This window comes from Xenopus tropicalis, chromosome 1 (genome assembly GCF_000004195.4).
Source record: "Xenopus tropicalis strain Nigerian chromosome 1, UCB_Xtro_10.0, whole genome shotgun sequence".
NCBI classification, from domain to species: domain Eukaryota; kingdom Metazoa; phylum Chordata; class Amphibia; order Anura; family Pipidae; genus Xenopus; species Xenopus tropicalis.
The window spans coordinates 966,507-983,630 of NC_030677.2; the positions used below are offsets into that span (position 1 = coordinate 966,507).

Genomic DNA, 17,124 nt, shown 5'->3' on the forward strand with positions numbered 1-17,124 from the left:
GAACCTGAAGAAAATAAGTTGCCTGACATTATTTGCAGCCCCTTCAGAAGTTTGGGATTGCAGAGTTTACCTTATGTAACCTATAGAGATCTGCAATAATATTCCAGTTATATTCTGATATTTAGTCTCTAATGCAGGGGTCCCCAACCTTTTTTACCCGTGAGCCACATTGAAATGTAAAACGAGTTGTAGAGCAACACAAGCATGAAACAAGTTCCTGGGGTGCCAAATAAGGACTGTTATTGCCTATTTGGCAGCCCCTACTGGAAGCCTACAGGATGTTCTGTTTGGCAGTATATCTGGTTTTTATACAACCAAAACATGCCTACAAATCAAGAATGAAAAAATAAGCACCTGCTTTGAGGCCACTGAGAGCAACATCCAAGGGGTTGGAGAGCAACATGTTGCTCACGAGCCACTGGTTGGGGATCACTGGTCTAATGCATGAGTAAGACTGAGTGTGCAGCTTCATATACACTGTATTAGGAGATTATCAGCACTTTCCCCCCCAATAAATTAGACTTAGTGTTATTTTCAGGTATCAGTAAAATTATATAACATTTGGGCAGAAATATACAGGCTAAAAGGCCCGCGCTTGAGGTGAGTATGGCAAATATCTCCACACACACAGTGTTTTTGCCTTTGGTGCTCAGATAGGCCGGGATCATTGTGATCCAAACACTGCAGAAGAGCAGCATGCTGAAAGTGATGTACTTGGCCTCATTAAAACTGTCCGGTAAGCTCCGAGCTAAAAATGCTAAAACAAAACTAACAGCTGCCAGAAGCCCCATATACCCAATAACTGAGTAAAAGCCAATAGCTGAGCCCTCATTGCACTGAATGATGATGGTTCCAGGGGAAGTGTGAATGTCCAGTTCCTGAAAGGGAGGAGAAATGGCCAACCAAGTCGTGCAGATGATTATTTGAATGGATGAGCAGAACAAGACTACAGAATTGGACAGTTTGACTCCCAGCCATTTTCTCCATGAGCTCCCTGGCTTGGTGGCTTTGAAAGCAACACAAACCATGATAGTCTTGGCCAGGAGAGAAGAGACAGCTATGGAGAAGGTGATTCCAAAAGTGATGATGCGCAGCATGCAGGTTATATCCACAGGGCGACCGAGGAACAGAAACACACTGAGGAAGCTCAGCTTGATGGAGACAAGGAGGAGGAAGCTCAGGCTCCGGTTGTTGGCTCTCACTATGGGGGTTTCCCGGTATATGATGAAGACTCCAAAGATCAACACAGTTTTGAGGAAAAAGAGAAGAGAAATAGAAAAGAACACTACAGAGATCCCATCACTTGTGTAGGAGAGAAATGTTTCCGTGCTAGTAATACACTGAGTTTTGTTCTCATTGGGCCATTGTAAATCTGGGCATCTGGCGCAGTTTGCACTGTCTGAGAAAGATACAAATAAGGACAAGACTACTTCATGAAGGGGATTTGACTCATTATCCAGTGATTCAGTAACAATGAGACAAAGAAGGCACAACTTTGTTTCATAAAGACTCAAAGGTTGCCCCACTGTTTCTCACCAAGGTTCTTACTATATCTGGCCATTCTTACAAAACCATTGATTAATCCCTTTGCTGACCAAAGCCATTAGGAAAAAGAATCATATTGGTGGACCTGCTATTAGCCCAGTGAAACAACTTAGCAATTCAGTTCACTGGGTAGTGTCCAACATATTGAAACCCCCAGGGAATGTGGGTATTATTGGGTATTTCTATCCTTTAGAACTAATTCTTCATCCAAGGCAGTACTCTAAGCCCTCTTCCACCTACCCACCTTCCTAAACCACTTATTCTGCCCCACAAACTATAACTCCTGAGTTTTTGCTACATAAAGTAGAGTTACCAGGACTAAATTTGGTAAGTCAAACAAGTAAATCTGATCACATTGTGAACTTCTGTAAGTATGAAGTATCTGACCCCTTGACTCATTGCTTTAGTGGACACCAAGCCATTTGGAAGGAACAAGGCATCTCTACAGGCAATGGGCTCAGGTGATTTACAGCTCACTGTATAGAATAATAAGAACATTGTACCAGTTGTATTGGAGATCTCTCCCTCTGAGCACCGGACACAGTCATAACAACAGAGCTGAGTTTGGACCCTCTGGGCCTTCCTAAAGCCGGGGAGACAGTTATCTGAACATTGAGCTCTTGGGATCTAAAAGAAAGAACATGAAGGAATGATAATTACAATGATATGTTTGTGGGAGCTGGGTTTACTTGGAAGGGTTGAACTTGATGGACTCTGGTCTTTTTTCAACCCTATGTAACTATGCTATGTCAACATACAGTAGGTATCAATGACAATGTACAGAAGGTCTCCAGTCTATGAGAACCATGCATGAACTGAATATTTTTTTTTTTAATATATATACCATTCAGCTTTGTTCGATTGAAAAATCAATCATAACATCTGACTGGTTGAAGAACATCCATAAACATCATTATGCTATATTGAAAAATATTTATTACACACAAATAGAAGAAAAAACAAAAACAGCCAGGATTTTAAACAAAGATTATTTCAATTTGAACCATTCATTTGTTTTCCAAACATTATCTGCCGTATCCCCAATATTCTTTTTATCGGGTAAATAAACGGAATACAAAAAATTAAAACCCATCCTGACGCATTCTTAAGCAGTTTTAGCCTCTTCTTATAACTAATAAATTCATACACTTTACAATTGCTTCTTTGAAAGCCTCAGTTATTTGCCATCCTTTCAAAACATCTTCTTGTCCCCAATCTAGCTTAAACCCATAAAGAACCATCTCATAATTAGTACTTTTAACTCCCCCAATATATTTCAAAAAACTACCCACCCTCCTCCCAAGGTTCTGTACAAAATAACTATTCCAAAAAGCATGAAGAGTAGGTTCATTATCACAACAACCTTCCCTCGGACACATGGGATAATGTAATAGACCTCTTATATATTGAAAATTCCGTACTGGCAAAACATCATGAGCAATCACCCATGGAGGGTCTTTTTGACTATTGGTTAAGTTTTTATTAACAACCATGTAGCCTCAGAGCACAATGATGTTCCAATCATTTACATGCAATACGGACAGCTGTTAGGAACTGAACTCCACCATTCCCTAAGGACAGAAAACTCATGGTCACTTGGGGAGACGCTGGGGACACCTCAGGGTGCCAGAACACTTTAAAAACTAAACTATAACCAAAGACCTTTCTTGAAAACGCATAAACCATTGATTTTAGTGAAAAGGCACATCCCCATAATTCTTATGTTAGTGAATAGACCCCCACAGTCTAGATGCCTTAACCTTAAGCGCCACGGATTGTAGGATCTACATTCTGCAGCAGAAAAGGACTCAACTGGGACTGAGATTGATGATTGGTCTGAATTAAAATGTAAGTACATGTGAAGAGTGGATGATAAAGAAAACACCCATATGTATGGAGTGTGGGGGCAAAATCTGTATTTACTTTGGTTAGCAATCTAAGGTGCATGAAATATAGCAAATGTTTCAATGATAGGAAAGTCTACACAACTGTACAAACTGTGTAATTGTATTGCAATCAGGTTTAACTGATTAATGGTCCCCATACATGGGCCGATTCTAGCTGCCGATATGGGTCCCTTAGACCGCAGCTAATCGGCCCGTGTATGGGCACTGCCGACGGGCCTGCCCGACCCATATCTGGCCTGAAATTGGGCAGATCTCGATCGGGCAGGTTAGAAAATCTAGCTCGTTGATTCGGTCCGCGGACTAACATTTGCTATGCTCGTTGTTGGGCCAAATGATTGAATTATCCTGGATTCTCCCGATATCACCCACCCATAGGTGGGGATATCAGGAGAAGATCCGCTCACTTGGCGACATCACCAATCGAGCGGATCGGCCCGTGTATGGGGCCCTTAAGTCTCCACCCTGTGTTCTACTGGGTTTTTTTCCCTTTATTGTAGAGAACAAACAGAACATGAAGTACAAAGTAACAGAACACTATTACACTATTACTTAGCGGAACCCCTATATACTAGTGATGTGTGGGCCGGCCCGAGACCTCGCCACAACAACTGCGGGTAGGTTTGGGTCGAGCGCTTCCACTCACCCTCCCTGCCTGCAACTTTACACTGCTGGCTTCCTCTTCCAGCTCTCTAATTTATAGGCTCGAGCCCAGCATGGCCCGCCCCACTTGTGACATCATTGCGGGGCGGGTTGGGTGCGGGTCTATAAATAGAGGGAGGAAGCGGGTTCGGGTCTGGTGTGGGTTGGGAGTGGACGGGTTATAGTCAGGTGAGGGCCAAGTATTTCTCAACCCACACATCAGTACTATATACCCCAGAGAGGCGGCCTTTGCACCGAGGCCACAGACCAATCACTTACATCACTGTCGGTCCCCTTCCATTTAATGATGTTGGAGTGGAGGATGAGCTGCTTGCCTGCGGTGGCCCATGGGATGAATATCCCCACAAGGTACAGATAGAGCTCACCGTCAGCCTCAGTAACAGAGTTATAGATACCGAACCTTGTGATAATCTCCCCATTCTCATTGAAAGAGACAGCTCGGCCCTTGGGGGTTCTGTACTGGACTTTCTGCAAGTGCCGGTGCAGCTGGGAGGGAAATAAAACATTCAGAAATGGGGCACAAAGTACAGTTATTAGACACAAATTGTCTACTATAAGTATAATTAGCAAATCTTTCAAGCTATGCACCAAACGTGGATCCAAATCAGAAGCCATTTGTTAATTATTACTTACAAGCTGTGAACAATGTAATTTCCATGGGATTTGTGTTGGAAGGGCGCCGCCTCTGGCAGCTTTAATAACAGCATTAGTGTCCCAGCCACAAGTCATGGGTTTTGGGTGCAAGTAGTGATTCTCATCAGTTTTGTCTCTATGTTAGCAAGTCAATGGGTAAATTAGGACTTTTGTCACAATTTGCTGCACCCATATCCCCCCAACTTGGAGCTATGAAGTGCCCCCCTTGCCCAAATATCCTTTTCTGTTTTTGGGAAACTTTACAGACAATTCTGTGCAGCCCAGGAACACATAAAGCTTTGACTTCAGGTCAAAGACCATTGAAAGGAGAAGAAATTCCACTAATAGGAGGTAGAGAAAAGGTATTGCCCTGGCCTATGCTTTAGTGCAGGGATCCCCAACCTTTTATACCCGGGAGCCACATTTAAATGGAAAAAGTGTTGGGAAGCAACACAAGCATGAAAAAGGTTCCTGGGGGTGCAAATAAGAGCTATAATTGGCTACTTAATAGCCCCTATGTTGACTGGCAGCCTATAGAAGGCTCTGCTTGACATTATACACGGTTTTTATGCAACCAAAGCCAGAAATTAAAAAATAAGCACCTGGTTTGAGGCCACTGGGAGCAACATCCAATGGGTTGGGGATCAACATGTTGCTCACAAGCCACTGGTTGGGGATCATTGCTTTAGTGGAAGTGGGATTTAGTTTGGCTGTAACTCTCTTGCCCTTAATCCCACTTCACACCCTGCACCCCATAAAATTCCCCATATACAACTGACATATTTGCCCAACAGTGCTGTTCTTTGCACCTTCAAATTAATGGCCCAAGGTGAAGAATTGCACTGGTCAAATTGCTCTGTGCATGGCCATGAAGGGGCACGATCCACTCCCATTGGTTCTCTTGCATCTAGGGGTAATTGTAGGCAGGGACCTGAACTGATGAAGTTGGGCTGAAGGTGGGGGCATCCTCTCCATAGATGGACTCATCTACCATGACAAGGTAAATGACCAAGGGGAGATTGGCAAACATTAATGATTAAGGACCTATAATAAAGCCTCACACTAGAGTCAGAGGAACAGATATGGGAGAGTACAGGTGCATGCTGGAAAACAGTCTGTATGGGATTTACCTGGTGCTGATACTTAACCGCCACTTTGGAACTTTCAGGAGATTGGTCACCAAGGGAAACATTCATATCATGAAGCGCAAGGGACATCATATTGACCGCAAGGTGCACTCGCCCAGAGTTACCGTGATCATTAAAGTTACCCAAGTCGGTGATCCGTTCCTGACCGGTGCAGTTGTGCAAAGTCCGTAGGTAGATGTGCTCGTACAGGCTGTTCTTATTTGGGTTGTTTGATAAACACAAAAGATGAATCGTCCAAATATCTTCAATGAGTTTGTCATCCGGGTAATTAGAAGGGGTGAGGCTATTCAAGAAGTCCCTCATTTCTGCAGTGTCTAGCTTATACGGATAAATCTGCGTAAGTACCAGACTGCCGGTAAATATGTGTTGGGCATAGCTTAGGATTTGGTCATTGGCTCCCCATTTGGATGGGAGGACAAAGGTCTTTTCCCTGATCCACCTTGCGAATTTGGCCAATTTTCCAACAAGCGTTAGAGAAACGGTCCCACACAGTACAATGACCCTGCTAGAGGATTTCTGGATGATATTCTGCCCCCACAGCCACTGAGGATCATCGCCAATGTTACTGCCAATCTTCACTGTGAATTCGATGCAGATGCTCTCCCCATGGAGGAACCTTCTGAGCAACTCAACTTCTTTCTCTCCGCTGTCATCGTCTGATCTGATAATTCCAATCCAAGTCCAGGAAAAGTGCCTCAGTAATTTGCTTAAGGCATAATACTGCCCAGAGTCACCTTGTACCGTCCGGAAAAAGTACGGGAAGGTGGTTCTGTCACTCAGCGATGGGTCTGTCGCTCCATAACTGATCTGTTTATGGGAAATATAGGATGAGTATTTTTCAACATTGATATCGTATACACATGTTAGCACACACATAGAAAGAGACAGCTGTCCTACATGTTTATTTTTGAAGTTTAGGAGAAAGCCATCAGAGAAAAATCCACCTTAACACCAACGATTTGGATTCCTGTCCCAGTTTTAGCTTATCTCATGGTATAAAGAGATTCTGAGTGACTTTAGACCGTGCTGGGGACTTTGTAAATCAGACACCACCTGAAACCTGCAGATGTCTACGGACGTTTCGACCTTCACCTTCCAACCTTCATCAGTCATGATCAGGTTATGAGAACATAGCTGAGGAAACATCTCACCTGGGAATATCCATAGATGCTCAGTATCTGGGCTATGGGTACAGTTGTCTCTGAGGTGAGATCCCCAATAAACCCAGCAATGTTTCTCTTTCCCACACAGGAGTAATTGGGAACCGGCTCCCTGGTACCAGATAATATCTGTAATACGCTCCTCACTGCCTTCCGGGGGTCCCCACAGGAATCGTATATATGGTACCCCAGGGTCAGGTTGGCCAAGAGGGATGGATTTGTGTTCAGTTGCTCAATGGAGAATCTGAAATCCAGGAAATGTTTTGAGTTCTGTTGAGTGGGACTGAAAAAATAAATAATGAGATTATAGTAAATCCATGAAAATGAACCAAATCATAGGAATCAAACTCACTGCTAGAAACCCAGGAGGGGCCCCAATAACTGGTTTTAATTTCAGTGCAATCTCTTTGCATTTGGTGCAGCCCAGAATCTTCCATTTATTAGAAGTTTATGTGTCAGAACATACCCAATTATATGGTAGAGCCTGGCTGTAGATGATGGAGTGTTTGGTGTGGTCAGGGTGAAAGCTATCATGCATTAGATAAGATGGTTTATCCGTTGGCTTTCGATATATGGTGGTTTGTAAACTATTATAAATCTTATCTAATGCATGATAGCTTTCACCCTGACCACACCAAACACTCCATCAATTACAGCCAGGCTCTGCCATATAATCGGGTATGTTCTGACACTGCTGAAAGGGACCACCACCTAAAAACACTTAAAGCAGACTTCATTAACAGGGGCTACAACCCAAGGATTGTGGATCAAAACATATATACAGCCACCAGGATACCCAGAAGTCAACTTCTGCAATATAAACAAAAAACAAATAGAGTTCCTCTAGTAGTAACATACAGTCCCCAACTAAAGACCCTCAGAAAAATAGCTAAAGATCTAGAGTGCACGCTCCATAAGGATGAGAGGCTCCAAAACATATTCCCAGACCCACCACTTCTGGCATTCAGGCAGCCCCCAAACCTAAAAAGGTTAATAACAAGAAGTGCCTTAATACAACCCAACAAAAATGGAACTTATCCGTGTGGCAAAAAACAATGCAAAACCTGCCCACACGTCTGTAATTCAGACAAAATACAGATTCCAGACACATTAGAGGAATACAGCATCCATGGCCAGTACAACTGTTCTTTCTCCAACGTGGGGTATTTAATACAGGGCACTAGATGCCCAACAGGAGGATTGTATATAGGAGAGACTGGCCAAAGCCTGAGAGGAATACACACCACCGCTTTACCATAACAATAACAAACTGGACACACCAGTAGGGAACCAGTGTAACAGCCCTCACCTCTCCATAAACGATTTAAAAATCTTGGTCCTTAAGGGAAACTTTAAAACAGAGAATGAAAGGAAAGTTTGGGAGAATAAATTAATGAAAACTTTCAACTCTCTGGAGAAGGGACTGAACCTGGGCCTTGGATTTATGGCAAATTATACAGATTAAGAACTGCCGGCACCCAGCCAGAAATACCAACATCTGGAGAGACACTGGGCCAGTTAATCACATGGAATTCCATTCACTTCCCACTCAGTAACTTACCCTCATTTATATCCAGCCACTTTATCCACATTATCCTGTACCTTATCTGTTTGTATCTGTTTGTCCCGTGCAGCCCCCCCCCCCCCCCGTTTATATGACATTGTTACCACCTTCCACACAGATATTCTTTTTGTCTGGGTATTTGATCCATGAGCTGAATGCTGTATATATATCAGAGAGCAGCACAGCTTCATTGTAATCAGCTTGATAAAGGAACTGGAATGTTCTGGCAACTTGCTATGGTTATCTTAGTTAGCCAATAAGGTATCACCTTTATACCACTTTTGTTATTTTTTATTTCAAAAGGGTTACCCCATAAACATTTTTGACTGGCTAACACGGTACATCACCTTTTCCTGCATTTAGAAGTTTATTACAGTAAAAGCCTCTGATCCCTATAGTGATCTGCAGCCTTATTCTACAAACAGGGGGATTCTCCCCAGCTGATTCTAGGCAAAATGGAACTGTGATGGAGTGGATTTATATTAATTAATCCCTAAATTTTAATTAACTTTAATTAATAGGACTGTTCTGCCCCAATAAGGGGTAATTATATCTTAGTTGGGACCAAGTACAGGTACTGTTTTATTATTACAGAGAAAAGGGAATCATTTAACCATTAAATAAACCCAATAGGGCTGTTCTGCCCCCAATAAGGGGTAATTATATCTTAGTTGGGACCAAGTACAGGTACTGTTTTATTATTACAGAGAAAAGGGAATCATTTAACCATTAAATAAACCCAATAGGGCTGTTCTGCCCCCAATAAGGGGTAATTATATCTTAGTTGGGATCAAGTACAGGTACTGTTTTATTATTACAGAGAAAAGGGAATCATTTAACCATTAAATAAACCCAATAGGGCTGTTCTGCCCCAATAAGGGGTAATTATATCTTAGTTGGGATCAAGTACAGGTACTGTTTTATTATTACTGAGAAAATGGAATCATTTAACCATTAAATAAACCCAATAGGGCTGTTCTGCCCCCAATAAGGGGTAATTATATCTTAGTTGGGATCAAGTACAGGTACTGTTTTATTATTACTGAGAAAAAGAAAATAATTTTTAAAAATCTGAAGTATTTTATAAACTGGAGTCTATGTGAGACCTTTATCAGAACTTTCTGGATAGCAGGTTTCTGGATAATGGATCCCATACCTGTATAATGGAATGCAGTAACTGATGCATTTACAAGTGCTCATACCTGCTTCTAAAACTCCCATCAGATGTACAAAAACACCCCCATAAAGCAGAATTTCTTATTAATGCTTCCCATCTGCGCAGAGAAAGAAATGGCACTTACTCAGTACAAATGAGAATATGAAGTCCTGGTATCTTTTTAGTTATAACTAATAAATGCGCAGTCAGCACCCCTCCGAGCATGATGTCTCCCTCCTGTATGTATTCATGCTCCTCTATTGCCTCAATGATCTGCAGGCGACAGGCAGGATTGAGGGGTTGAACCCCAGGTGTGCAGAGTCCCACACACAGGGCTGTCAGGCAGAGCAGCATTGTGATTGGATTAGGAGCCACCAGCGTTGTACCTGCACAGAACATGAATTGCCCCAGGACATATCAGGGGATCCAAGAATCAGAATATTTCCCAGCAGCAGTGAGTAGCACAGAGAGACACAGGGGCCCCAGGGTTGGGCTGTGTGTGTAGAACAGAGTAAGGGGCCCGGCTCATCCAACCCTCATTTTATAGAGAGCAGAGAGAGGATTTGCCCCAGTAACAGTCAGTGGCACAGAGAGACACAGGGGCCCCAGGGTTGGGCTGTGTGTGTAGAACAGAGTAAGGGGCCCGGCTCATCCAACCCTCATTTTATAGAGAGCAGAGAGAGGATTTGCCCCAGTAACAGTCAGTGGCACAGAGAGACACAGGGGCCCCAGGGTTGGGCTGTGTGTGTAGAACAGAGTAAGGGGCCCGGCTCATCCAACCCTCATTTTATAGAGAGCAGAGAGAGGATTTGCCCCAGTAACAGTCAGTGGCACAGAGAGACACAGGGGCCCCAGGGTTGGGCTGTGTGTGTAGAACAGAGTAAGGGGCCCGGCTCATCCAACCCTCATTTTATAGAGAGCAGAGAGAGGATTTGCCCCAGTAACAGTCAGTGGCACAGAGAGACACAGGGGCCCCAGGGTTGGGCTGTGTGTGTAGAACAGAGTAAGGGGCCCGGCTCATCCAACCCTCATTTTATAGAGAGCAGAGAGAGGATTTGCCCCAGTAACAGTCAGTGGCACAGAGAGACACAGGGGCCCCAGGGTTGGGCTGTGTGTGTAGAACAGAGTAAGGGGCCCGGCTCATCCAACCCTCATTTTATAGAGAGCAGAGAGAGGATTTGCCCCAGTAACAGTCAGTGGCACAGAGAGACACAGGGGCCCCAGGGTTGGGCTGTGTGTGTAGAACAGAGTAAGGGGCCCGGCTCATCCAACCCTCATTTTATAGAGAGCAGAGAGAGGATTTGCCCCAGTAACAGTCAGTGGCACAGAGAGACACAGGGGCCCCAGGGTTGGGCTGTGTGTGTAGAACAGAGTAAGGGGCCCGGCTCATCCAACCCTCATTTTATAGAGAGCAGAGAGAGGATTTGCCCCAGTAACAGTCAGTGGCACAGAGAGACACAGGGGCCCCAGGGTTGGGCTGTGTGTGTAGAACAGAGTAAGGGGCCCGGCTCATCCAACCCTCATTTTATAGAGAGCAGAGAGAGGATTTGCCCCAGTAACAGTCAGTGGCACAGAGAGACACAGGGGCCCCAGGGTTGGGCTGTGTGTGTAGAACAGAGTAAGGGGCCCGGCTCATCCAACCCTCATTTTATAGAGAGCAGAGAGAGGATTTGCCCCAGTAACAGTCAGTGGCACAGAGAGACACAGGGGCCCCAGGGTTGGGCTGTGTGTGTAGAACAGAGTAAGGGGACCGGCTCATCCAACCCTCATTTTATAGAGAGCAGAGAGAGGATTTGCTCAGTAGAATGAATATAGACAGCCACCGGGGGAGCCCTGCTCTATTCTGAGAATGGTACATTTACCCTTGCGATCTTTGTGCTTAACTTGTTGTTTTCTGCCATCTATTTCTATTTCAGTTAAGGGCTGATTTATTCTAGATTTCAGTCCCCCAGTGACTTTAGACTCTTTGCAGCAGGACAGTCACATACAGTAAATGTTTTCATAATTTTTTGACAGGATTTTGGATGCTATACCTTAATACAGATAGCTAGCATGAATTTCTGATGATTTGCCAAAGTTGCATTAAATTATATTTCTAAAAACTAAAATATATTGCAAAATGTAAGTGCTACTTATGTACGCAGCGCTATACAGCAGAACAATAAATGAATACAACAGGGGGTTATTATGTACATGAAGTCCTAAAGGGTAAATGCCTGGAGTAGTCTGTTATATATGCATCGTTTTGACTGTATTTGTGCTGTTTTTTTAAACAAAACAGGTTTGGGTACAAAGATGTTTGTTTTTAGGGCTATAGTTGTATGTTAAAAAGTAATGGATACACAACATGCAATATATTACCAAATTCATATTTACCATTATTGGGCTTTGTAAAGTAAGTTAGTCTTTTTGTTCATTTCAGGCTATATATATAAGCAAAACACAACTATAAACAAATGGCAGCATTACCTAAACAGAGCTGATCATTGTATTTTTCATTAATTCCATGAAAAATCAGTACCGATACTGCCTGTTTCTGAGTAAATGAGATTTTGTGTTCATTTTAGACCTAAACTGAATAATATAACATTTGGGCAGAAATATACAGGCTAAAAGCCCAGCAACTGGGGTCAGAATGGCAAATATCTCTACACAAAGTTAATGATATTTATGTATTACAACATATAACAAAACTATTAATGGTGATTTGAAAACTATTTTTATTTGTTTCCAAGCAAATTTGTTTTCATATTCAGTTCTGGCCTAAGTAGTATTGTGTAACATTTGGGCAGAAATATACAGGCTAAAAGGCCCGCGCTTGAGGTGAGTATGGCAAATATCTCCACACACACAGTGTTTTTGCCTTTGGTGCTCAGATAGGCCGGGATCATTGTGATCCAAACACTGCAGAAGAGCAGCATGCTGAAAGTGATGTACTTGGCCTCATTAAAACTGTCCGGTAAGCTCCGAGCTAAAAATGCTAAAACAAAACTAACAGCTGCCAGAAGCCCCATATACCCAATAACTGAGTAAAAGCCAATAGCTGAGCCCTCATTGCACTGAATGATGATGGTTCCAGGGGAAGTGTGAATGTCCAGTTCCTGAAAGGGAGGAGAAATGGCCAACCAAGTCATGCAGATGATTATTTGAATGGATGAACAGAACAAGACTACAGAATTGGACAGTTTGACTCCCAGCCATTTTCTCCATGAGCTCCCTGGCTTGGTGGCTTTGAAAGCAACACAAACCATGATAGTCTTGGCCAGGAGAGAAGAGACAGCTATGGAGAAGGTGATTCCAAAAGTGATGATGCGCAGCATGCAGGTTATATCCACAGGGCGACCGAGGAACAGAAACACACTGAGGAAGCTCAGCTTGATGGAGACAAGGAGGAGGAAGCTCAGGCTCCGGTTGTTGGCTCTCACTATGGGGGTGTCCCAGTATTTAATGAAAACTCCCAATATCAGCTGAGTTATAAGGCCAAAAAGAACTGAGACAAGTGAAATAAAGGCAGAGATGAGATCTTCAGTGTATGAGAGAAATTCTTCCTTCCTTCCAATACACTGATTCTTCTTCTCATTTGGCCATTCCATATCTGAACATCTGGTACAACTCACACTGTCTGTAACGATAGCAAAGAGAAAGCAATAATTTATGTAGTTTCAGCTAAATAGGTTCCCTGTACCCCAACTCTCAGTTCTTTCACTATAAACTGCCACCCTAGCGTATTAGTATGACCCACAGGTGGGGTAATAAATCTATGTCCCTTCTCCCTAAAGCTGCCATAAGACTGCTGTAGATATTTATTTGAAAAGTAACAAATGAAACATATAGATTGTAATATGAGAATGAAGAAAACCAGACATTATTTATTAAAGGTCGATAAAATGAGCACTATTTATAGCATGCATTAAAAATTTTATCACTTATTATTTTTTGCGACAACGCTCAATTAAACTTTCGCTTCATGTAGGTAAGGCCTGGTTTATGAGCCACCCATGCACTGCCAGTGTTTCCATGCACAGATCCCTGTGCCTGATCACCTATTCTCTTGATGAAACTAGGGCAATTAGGTTGTCCAAATAATGGAACAGATTAATCTTCTGCCACCGCAAGTACATCACCGTGGTGACTACCACATGCTTGGATTTATAGCTGACTTCACAGACTCTAAGGACTCTATCATGAAATGCTGAATTCTTAAGACTTTGTTCACCCTTACTAGGTCTAAACCAGTCTCCAAGCTCCCAATGGCTTCTGGCTTCTTCTCTTTTATTCAGAGAGACAAGACCTATGACCTGTTGCTGCTCCAACATGAATAGGTATTCCTGGAAAGCCCTTCTTCTAGAAATGTCTGGTAGAATTGGAGATGTGAGAAATCCTGGTGCTGGAGGAATGAGCTAAACTCCAGCCTGTAACCTTGCTTCATGATCCCCAATACACACTTGTCTTCTATATATCCTTCCCAGGTAACCTGAAATAGATAAAGCCTTCCTCCTAGAGCAGGACCCTGGGTTGCACTGCCTTCATAACTGTTTACGGGAGTTATCTGCAGTCTTCTAGTCTTCTCTTTGGAGAGGTGAAAGAAGCCTGACTGTCTACCCTTCCAACTGCAAAATAAGGGCCATTCCTGGCCCTGGAATGGCAATGAACACAAAGCTGCCATTGAGGCCCTATCAGCCTCCCAAGATCTGAGCCATAGGGTTCTCCTTGCTGAGACTGTCAAGGACAAAGATCTGGAAGCCAGATGGATCTGGTCAACCACAGAATTGACTAGATATGCTGAAACCAACTTCAATTCCTTGAGACCATCCAGAATTTCTTCTCTCTCCCGGTCTTCTCTTATAGCTGTGTCAGTATTGGCTAACCACACCTTCTAGGCCTTTGCCGCTGAGAGATTAGCAATAGCTGGTTTAAGGCTCTCTTATGCAGAAATTAAGGCTCTCTTCAAATCTGAACCCAGTCTATTGTCTATAGAATCCTATAGACAATAGAATGATGCATTGTCCTCAATCAGCAACAGAGAGAGATTTAAGACAGGTGCATGGACCATAGGGATAGTGCTGAAGTCTTTTACCACCTCATCCTAGAAAGGATACAAGTTTGTGGTCTGCACTGCATAAAATTCCATTTTGAAGGAATATCCCATTCTGACTTTATAAGCTCCATGACTTCCTGGTGTAAAGGGAAAGTCCAACCCTTAGCCTTAGGGCATGGCAAAAAGGATGAAGAAGTTGAGGCCTGGCTTTTACCTTCCAGAGCCAAGGAAGCCCTAACAGCTCTTATAAGTAGCTGTACAAGAGCAAAGGGAAGGGTGTGGCTCCTACTCCTTATCCAAAGAAAACTGATCCTCCAACTGATTTCCAAAGAAAACTGATGCTCAGGTGCCCTTACTGCAAAAGTATCCTCCAAATCAAGGTCCAGGTCTAATTGAGGACCTCTAGATATCAACCTTAGAGCCTCCATTGAGGCCTGAAGTGGAAACTAAACATAACTGGCAAAGACTGGCCAGAATGATTGCTCCAACCAAGCCGCATTCCAGAAACCCAGTGCCAGGCCCTGCCCAAACCCAGAGCACAAAGACCGCTACCAAAAACATAGTAGAACCGCTGCATTGTCCTGCTTCCAGGACTACTCACAACTGAATTCGAGGATAAGTTTATCTCATCAAATAGAATATTTGAGAAAATTTTTTTTTTTAGTGAATTCTTTTGTATTTTAACAATTTTATTGTATTTCACATTGTTCTTTGTTACTTGTCTTTGCACATGGACATTTTGTCTGCTGTATTTCAATTTGGCTTCCTCTGCACACCACATAGTTTGGTAAATCTATGCATACTGGGCATCAAACTGTTCAATAGACCCCTGGCATTCATATTCATAGAGTGTTTTATTGGTATGTTACAAAATGTGGGGTACATAATAGGGCAAAATGCAAGCTTTGTGATGATTTTCAGAAATATAATAGAAATCATTATGGTTAGCATAGCTTTGTAGTTTGGTAGTTTGCAGTAGAAAGTTGTATTTCCCATTTTTGTTTTGTCAGAATGTTTATTTTCTGAAAATATATGGTTTTCTAGGGTCTCCTTACTGTTAGGGGGTCTTACATAATACACATACCGGGTGCAAAAACTGCACGAGCCGGAGCCTCATTTGTGAAAATTTATATGCACTATTTTTATTTGGGTGCCCCTGTACCCCATATAGGGCATCAAACTGTTTAGCAGACAACTGGGGTTCATATTTAGAGTGTTTTATGTTGATACGTTACAAAATGTGGGGGTACATAATGGGGTAAAATGCAAGCTTTGTGACGATTTTCAGAAATGTCATAAAAATCATTTAGCATAGCTTTGTAGTTTGCAGTAGAAAGATGTATTTACCCATTTTTGCTTTTTCAGAAAGTGTACTTTTGGAAAATGTATGGATTTTTAGGGTCTCCATACTGTTAGGGGGTCTTATGGCACATAATACACATACCGGGTGCAATAATTGCACGAGCCAGAGCGTCATTTGTGAAAATTCATATGCACTATTTTTATTTGGGTGCCCCTGTACGCCACATAGTTTGGTATATCTATGCATATTGGGCATCAAACTGTTCAGTAGACCGCTGGTGTTCCTATTTGGGGTGATTTGCATTTGTATGCAAGAAATTGTGTGAGATAAATGCGGCAAATTGCAACATTTTTAAGCAATTTTCTGAAATGTCATAGAAATAACTAATTTTAGTAAAGCTGTGCAGATTGGTACTTTGGTGTAGAAAGGATTCTTTACCCATGTTGGATTTGTCAGATTGTGTACTTTCCAAAAATATATGGTTTTCAGGGGTCACCTTACATTTCTGCAGCTTCTATCCCACATAAAACTGCCATGTGTTTATGAATTAGGTAAAGATAAGCCATGAAATTAGTGGCACAAGTTATATTTTGGGGTCTCTAAGTGCCATGTGCATTGATAAACCTATGTACAGTGGGCATCAAACTGTTCAGTAGACCTCTGGGGTTCATATTTAGGGTGATTTGTCTTGGTACCTAATGACCTGTAGAAAATAAGATGCTGCATATTGGAAGATTTGAGGTGATTTTTGGAAAAGTCATAAAAATCCTCAAACTTAGTAAACCTTTGCGGCTTGGTACTTTGGAGTAGAAAGATATGGGTACCCATTTTAGATTTTAGGGGATGTCTATTTTAGAAAAATATATGACTTTCTGGGGTGAGTGTACTTACTAGCTTTACCCCAAATAAAATGATGTAAATGTGTTGATTTTGCAGAAGCTGAAATAACAGAAATGATAGATCATGTGGGGGTATGTTCACATTGGGGCCCCTACATGCCACATACTTAG

General features: G+C 42.5%; 2 protein-coding genes across 2 annotated transcripts; both read right to left on the reverse strand.

Annotated features, from left to right (window-relative positions):
* Positions 1 to 482: 482 nt before the first annotated feature.
* On the reverse strand, positions 483 to 10,127 carry LOC100497670 (vomeronasal type-2 receptor 26). Its single transcript, XM_031895112.1, has 6 exons — positions 9,919 to 10,127; positions 7,045 to 7,336; positions 5,876 to 6,700; positions 4,371 to 4,598; positions 2,049 to 2,172; positions 483 to 1,399 (listed from the first exon to the last, which is right to left on the reverse strand). Exons 1-6 carry the CDS (start codon positions 10,125 to 10,127, stop codon positions 483 to 485), a joined length of 2,595 nt encoding a protein of 864 aa, XP_031750972.1.
* Positions 10,128 to 12,703: 2,576 nt separating this feature from the next.
* LOC116408331 (vomeronasal type-2 receptor 26-like) lies at positions 12,704 to 13,366 on the reverse strand (the record flags this gene model as incomplete). Its single annotated transcript, XM_031895113.1, has 1 exon — positions 12,704 to 13,366. A coding segment is annotated over exon 1 (663 nt), but the record flags the coding sequence as incomplete, so codon positions are not given.
* Positions 13,367 to 17,124: the final 3,758 nt, after the last annotated feature.

Excerpts from the sequence above, each read along its gene's own strand:
- LOC100497670 (XM_031895112.1), bottom strand. The coding sequence starts at position 10,127 with ATGCTGCTCTGCCTGACAGCCCTGTGTGTGGGACTCTGCACACCTGGG. Across the intron at positions 6,701-7,044 it reads GCATCTATGGATATTCCCAG|ATCAGTTATGGAGCGACAGA; the intron begins GTGAGATGTTTC and ends TCCCATAAACAG. Across the intron at positions 4,599-5,875 it reads CGGTTAAGTATCAGCACCAG|CTGCACCGGCACTTGCAGAA; the intron begins GTAAATCCCATA and ends TTTCCCTCCCAG.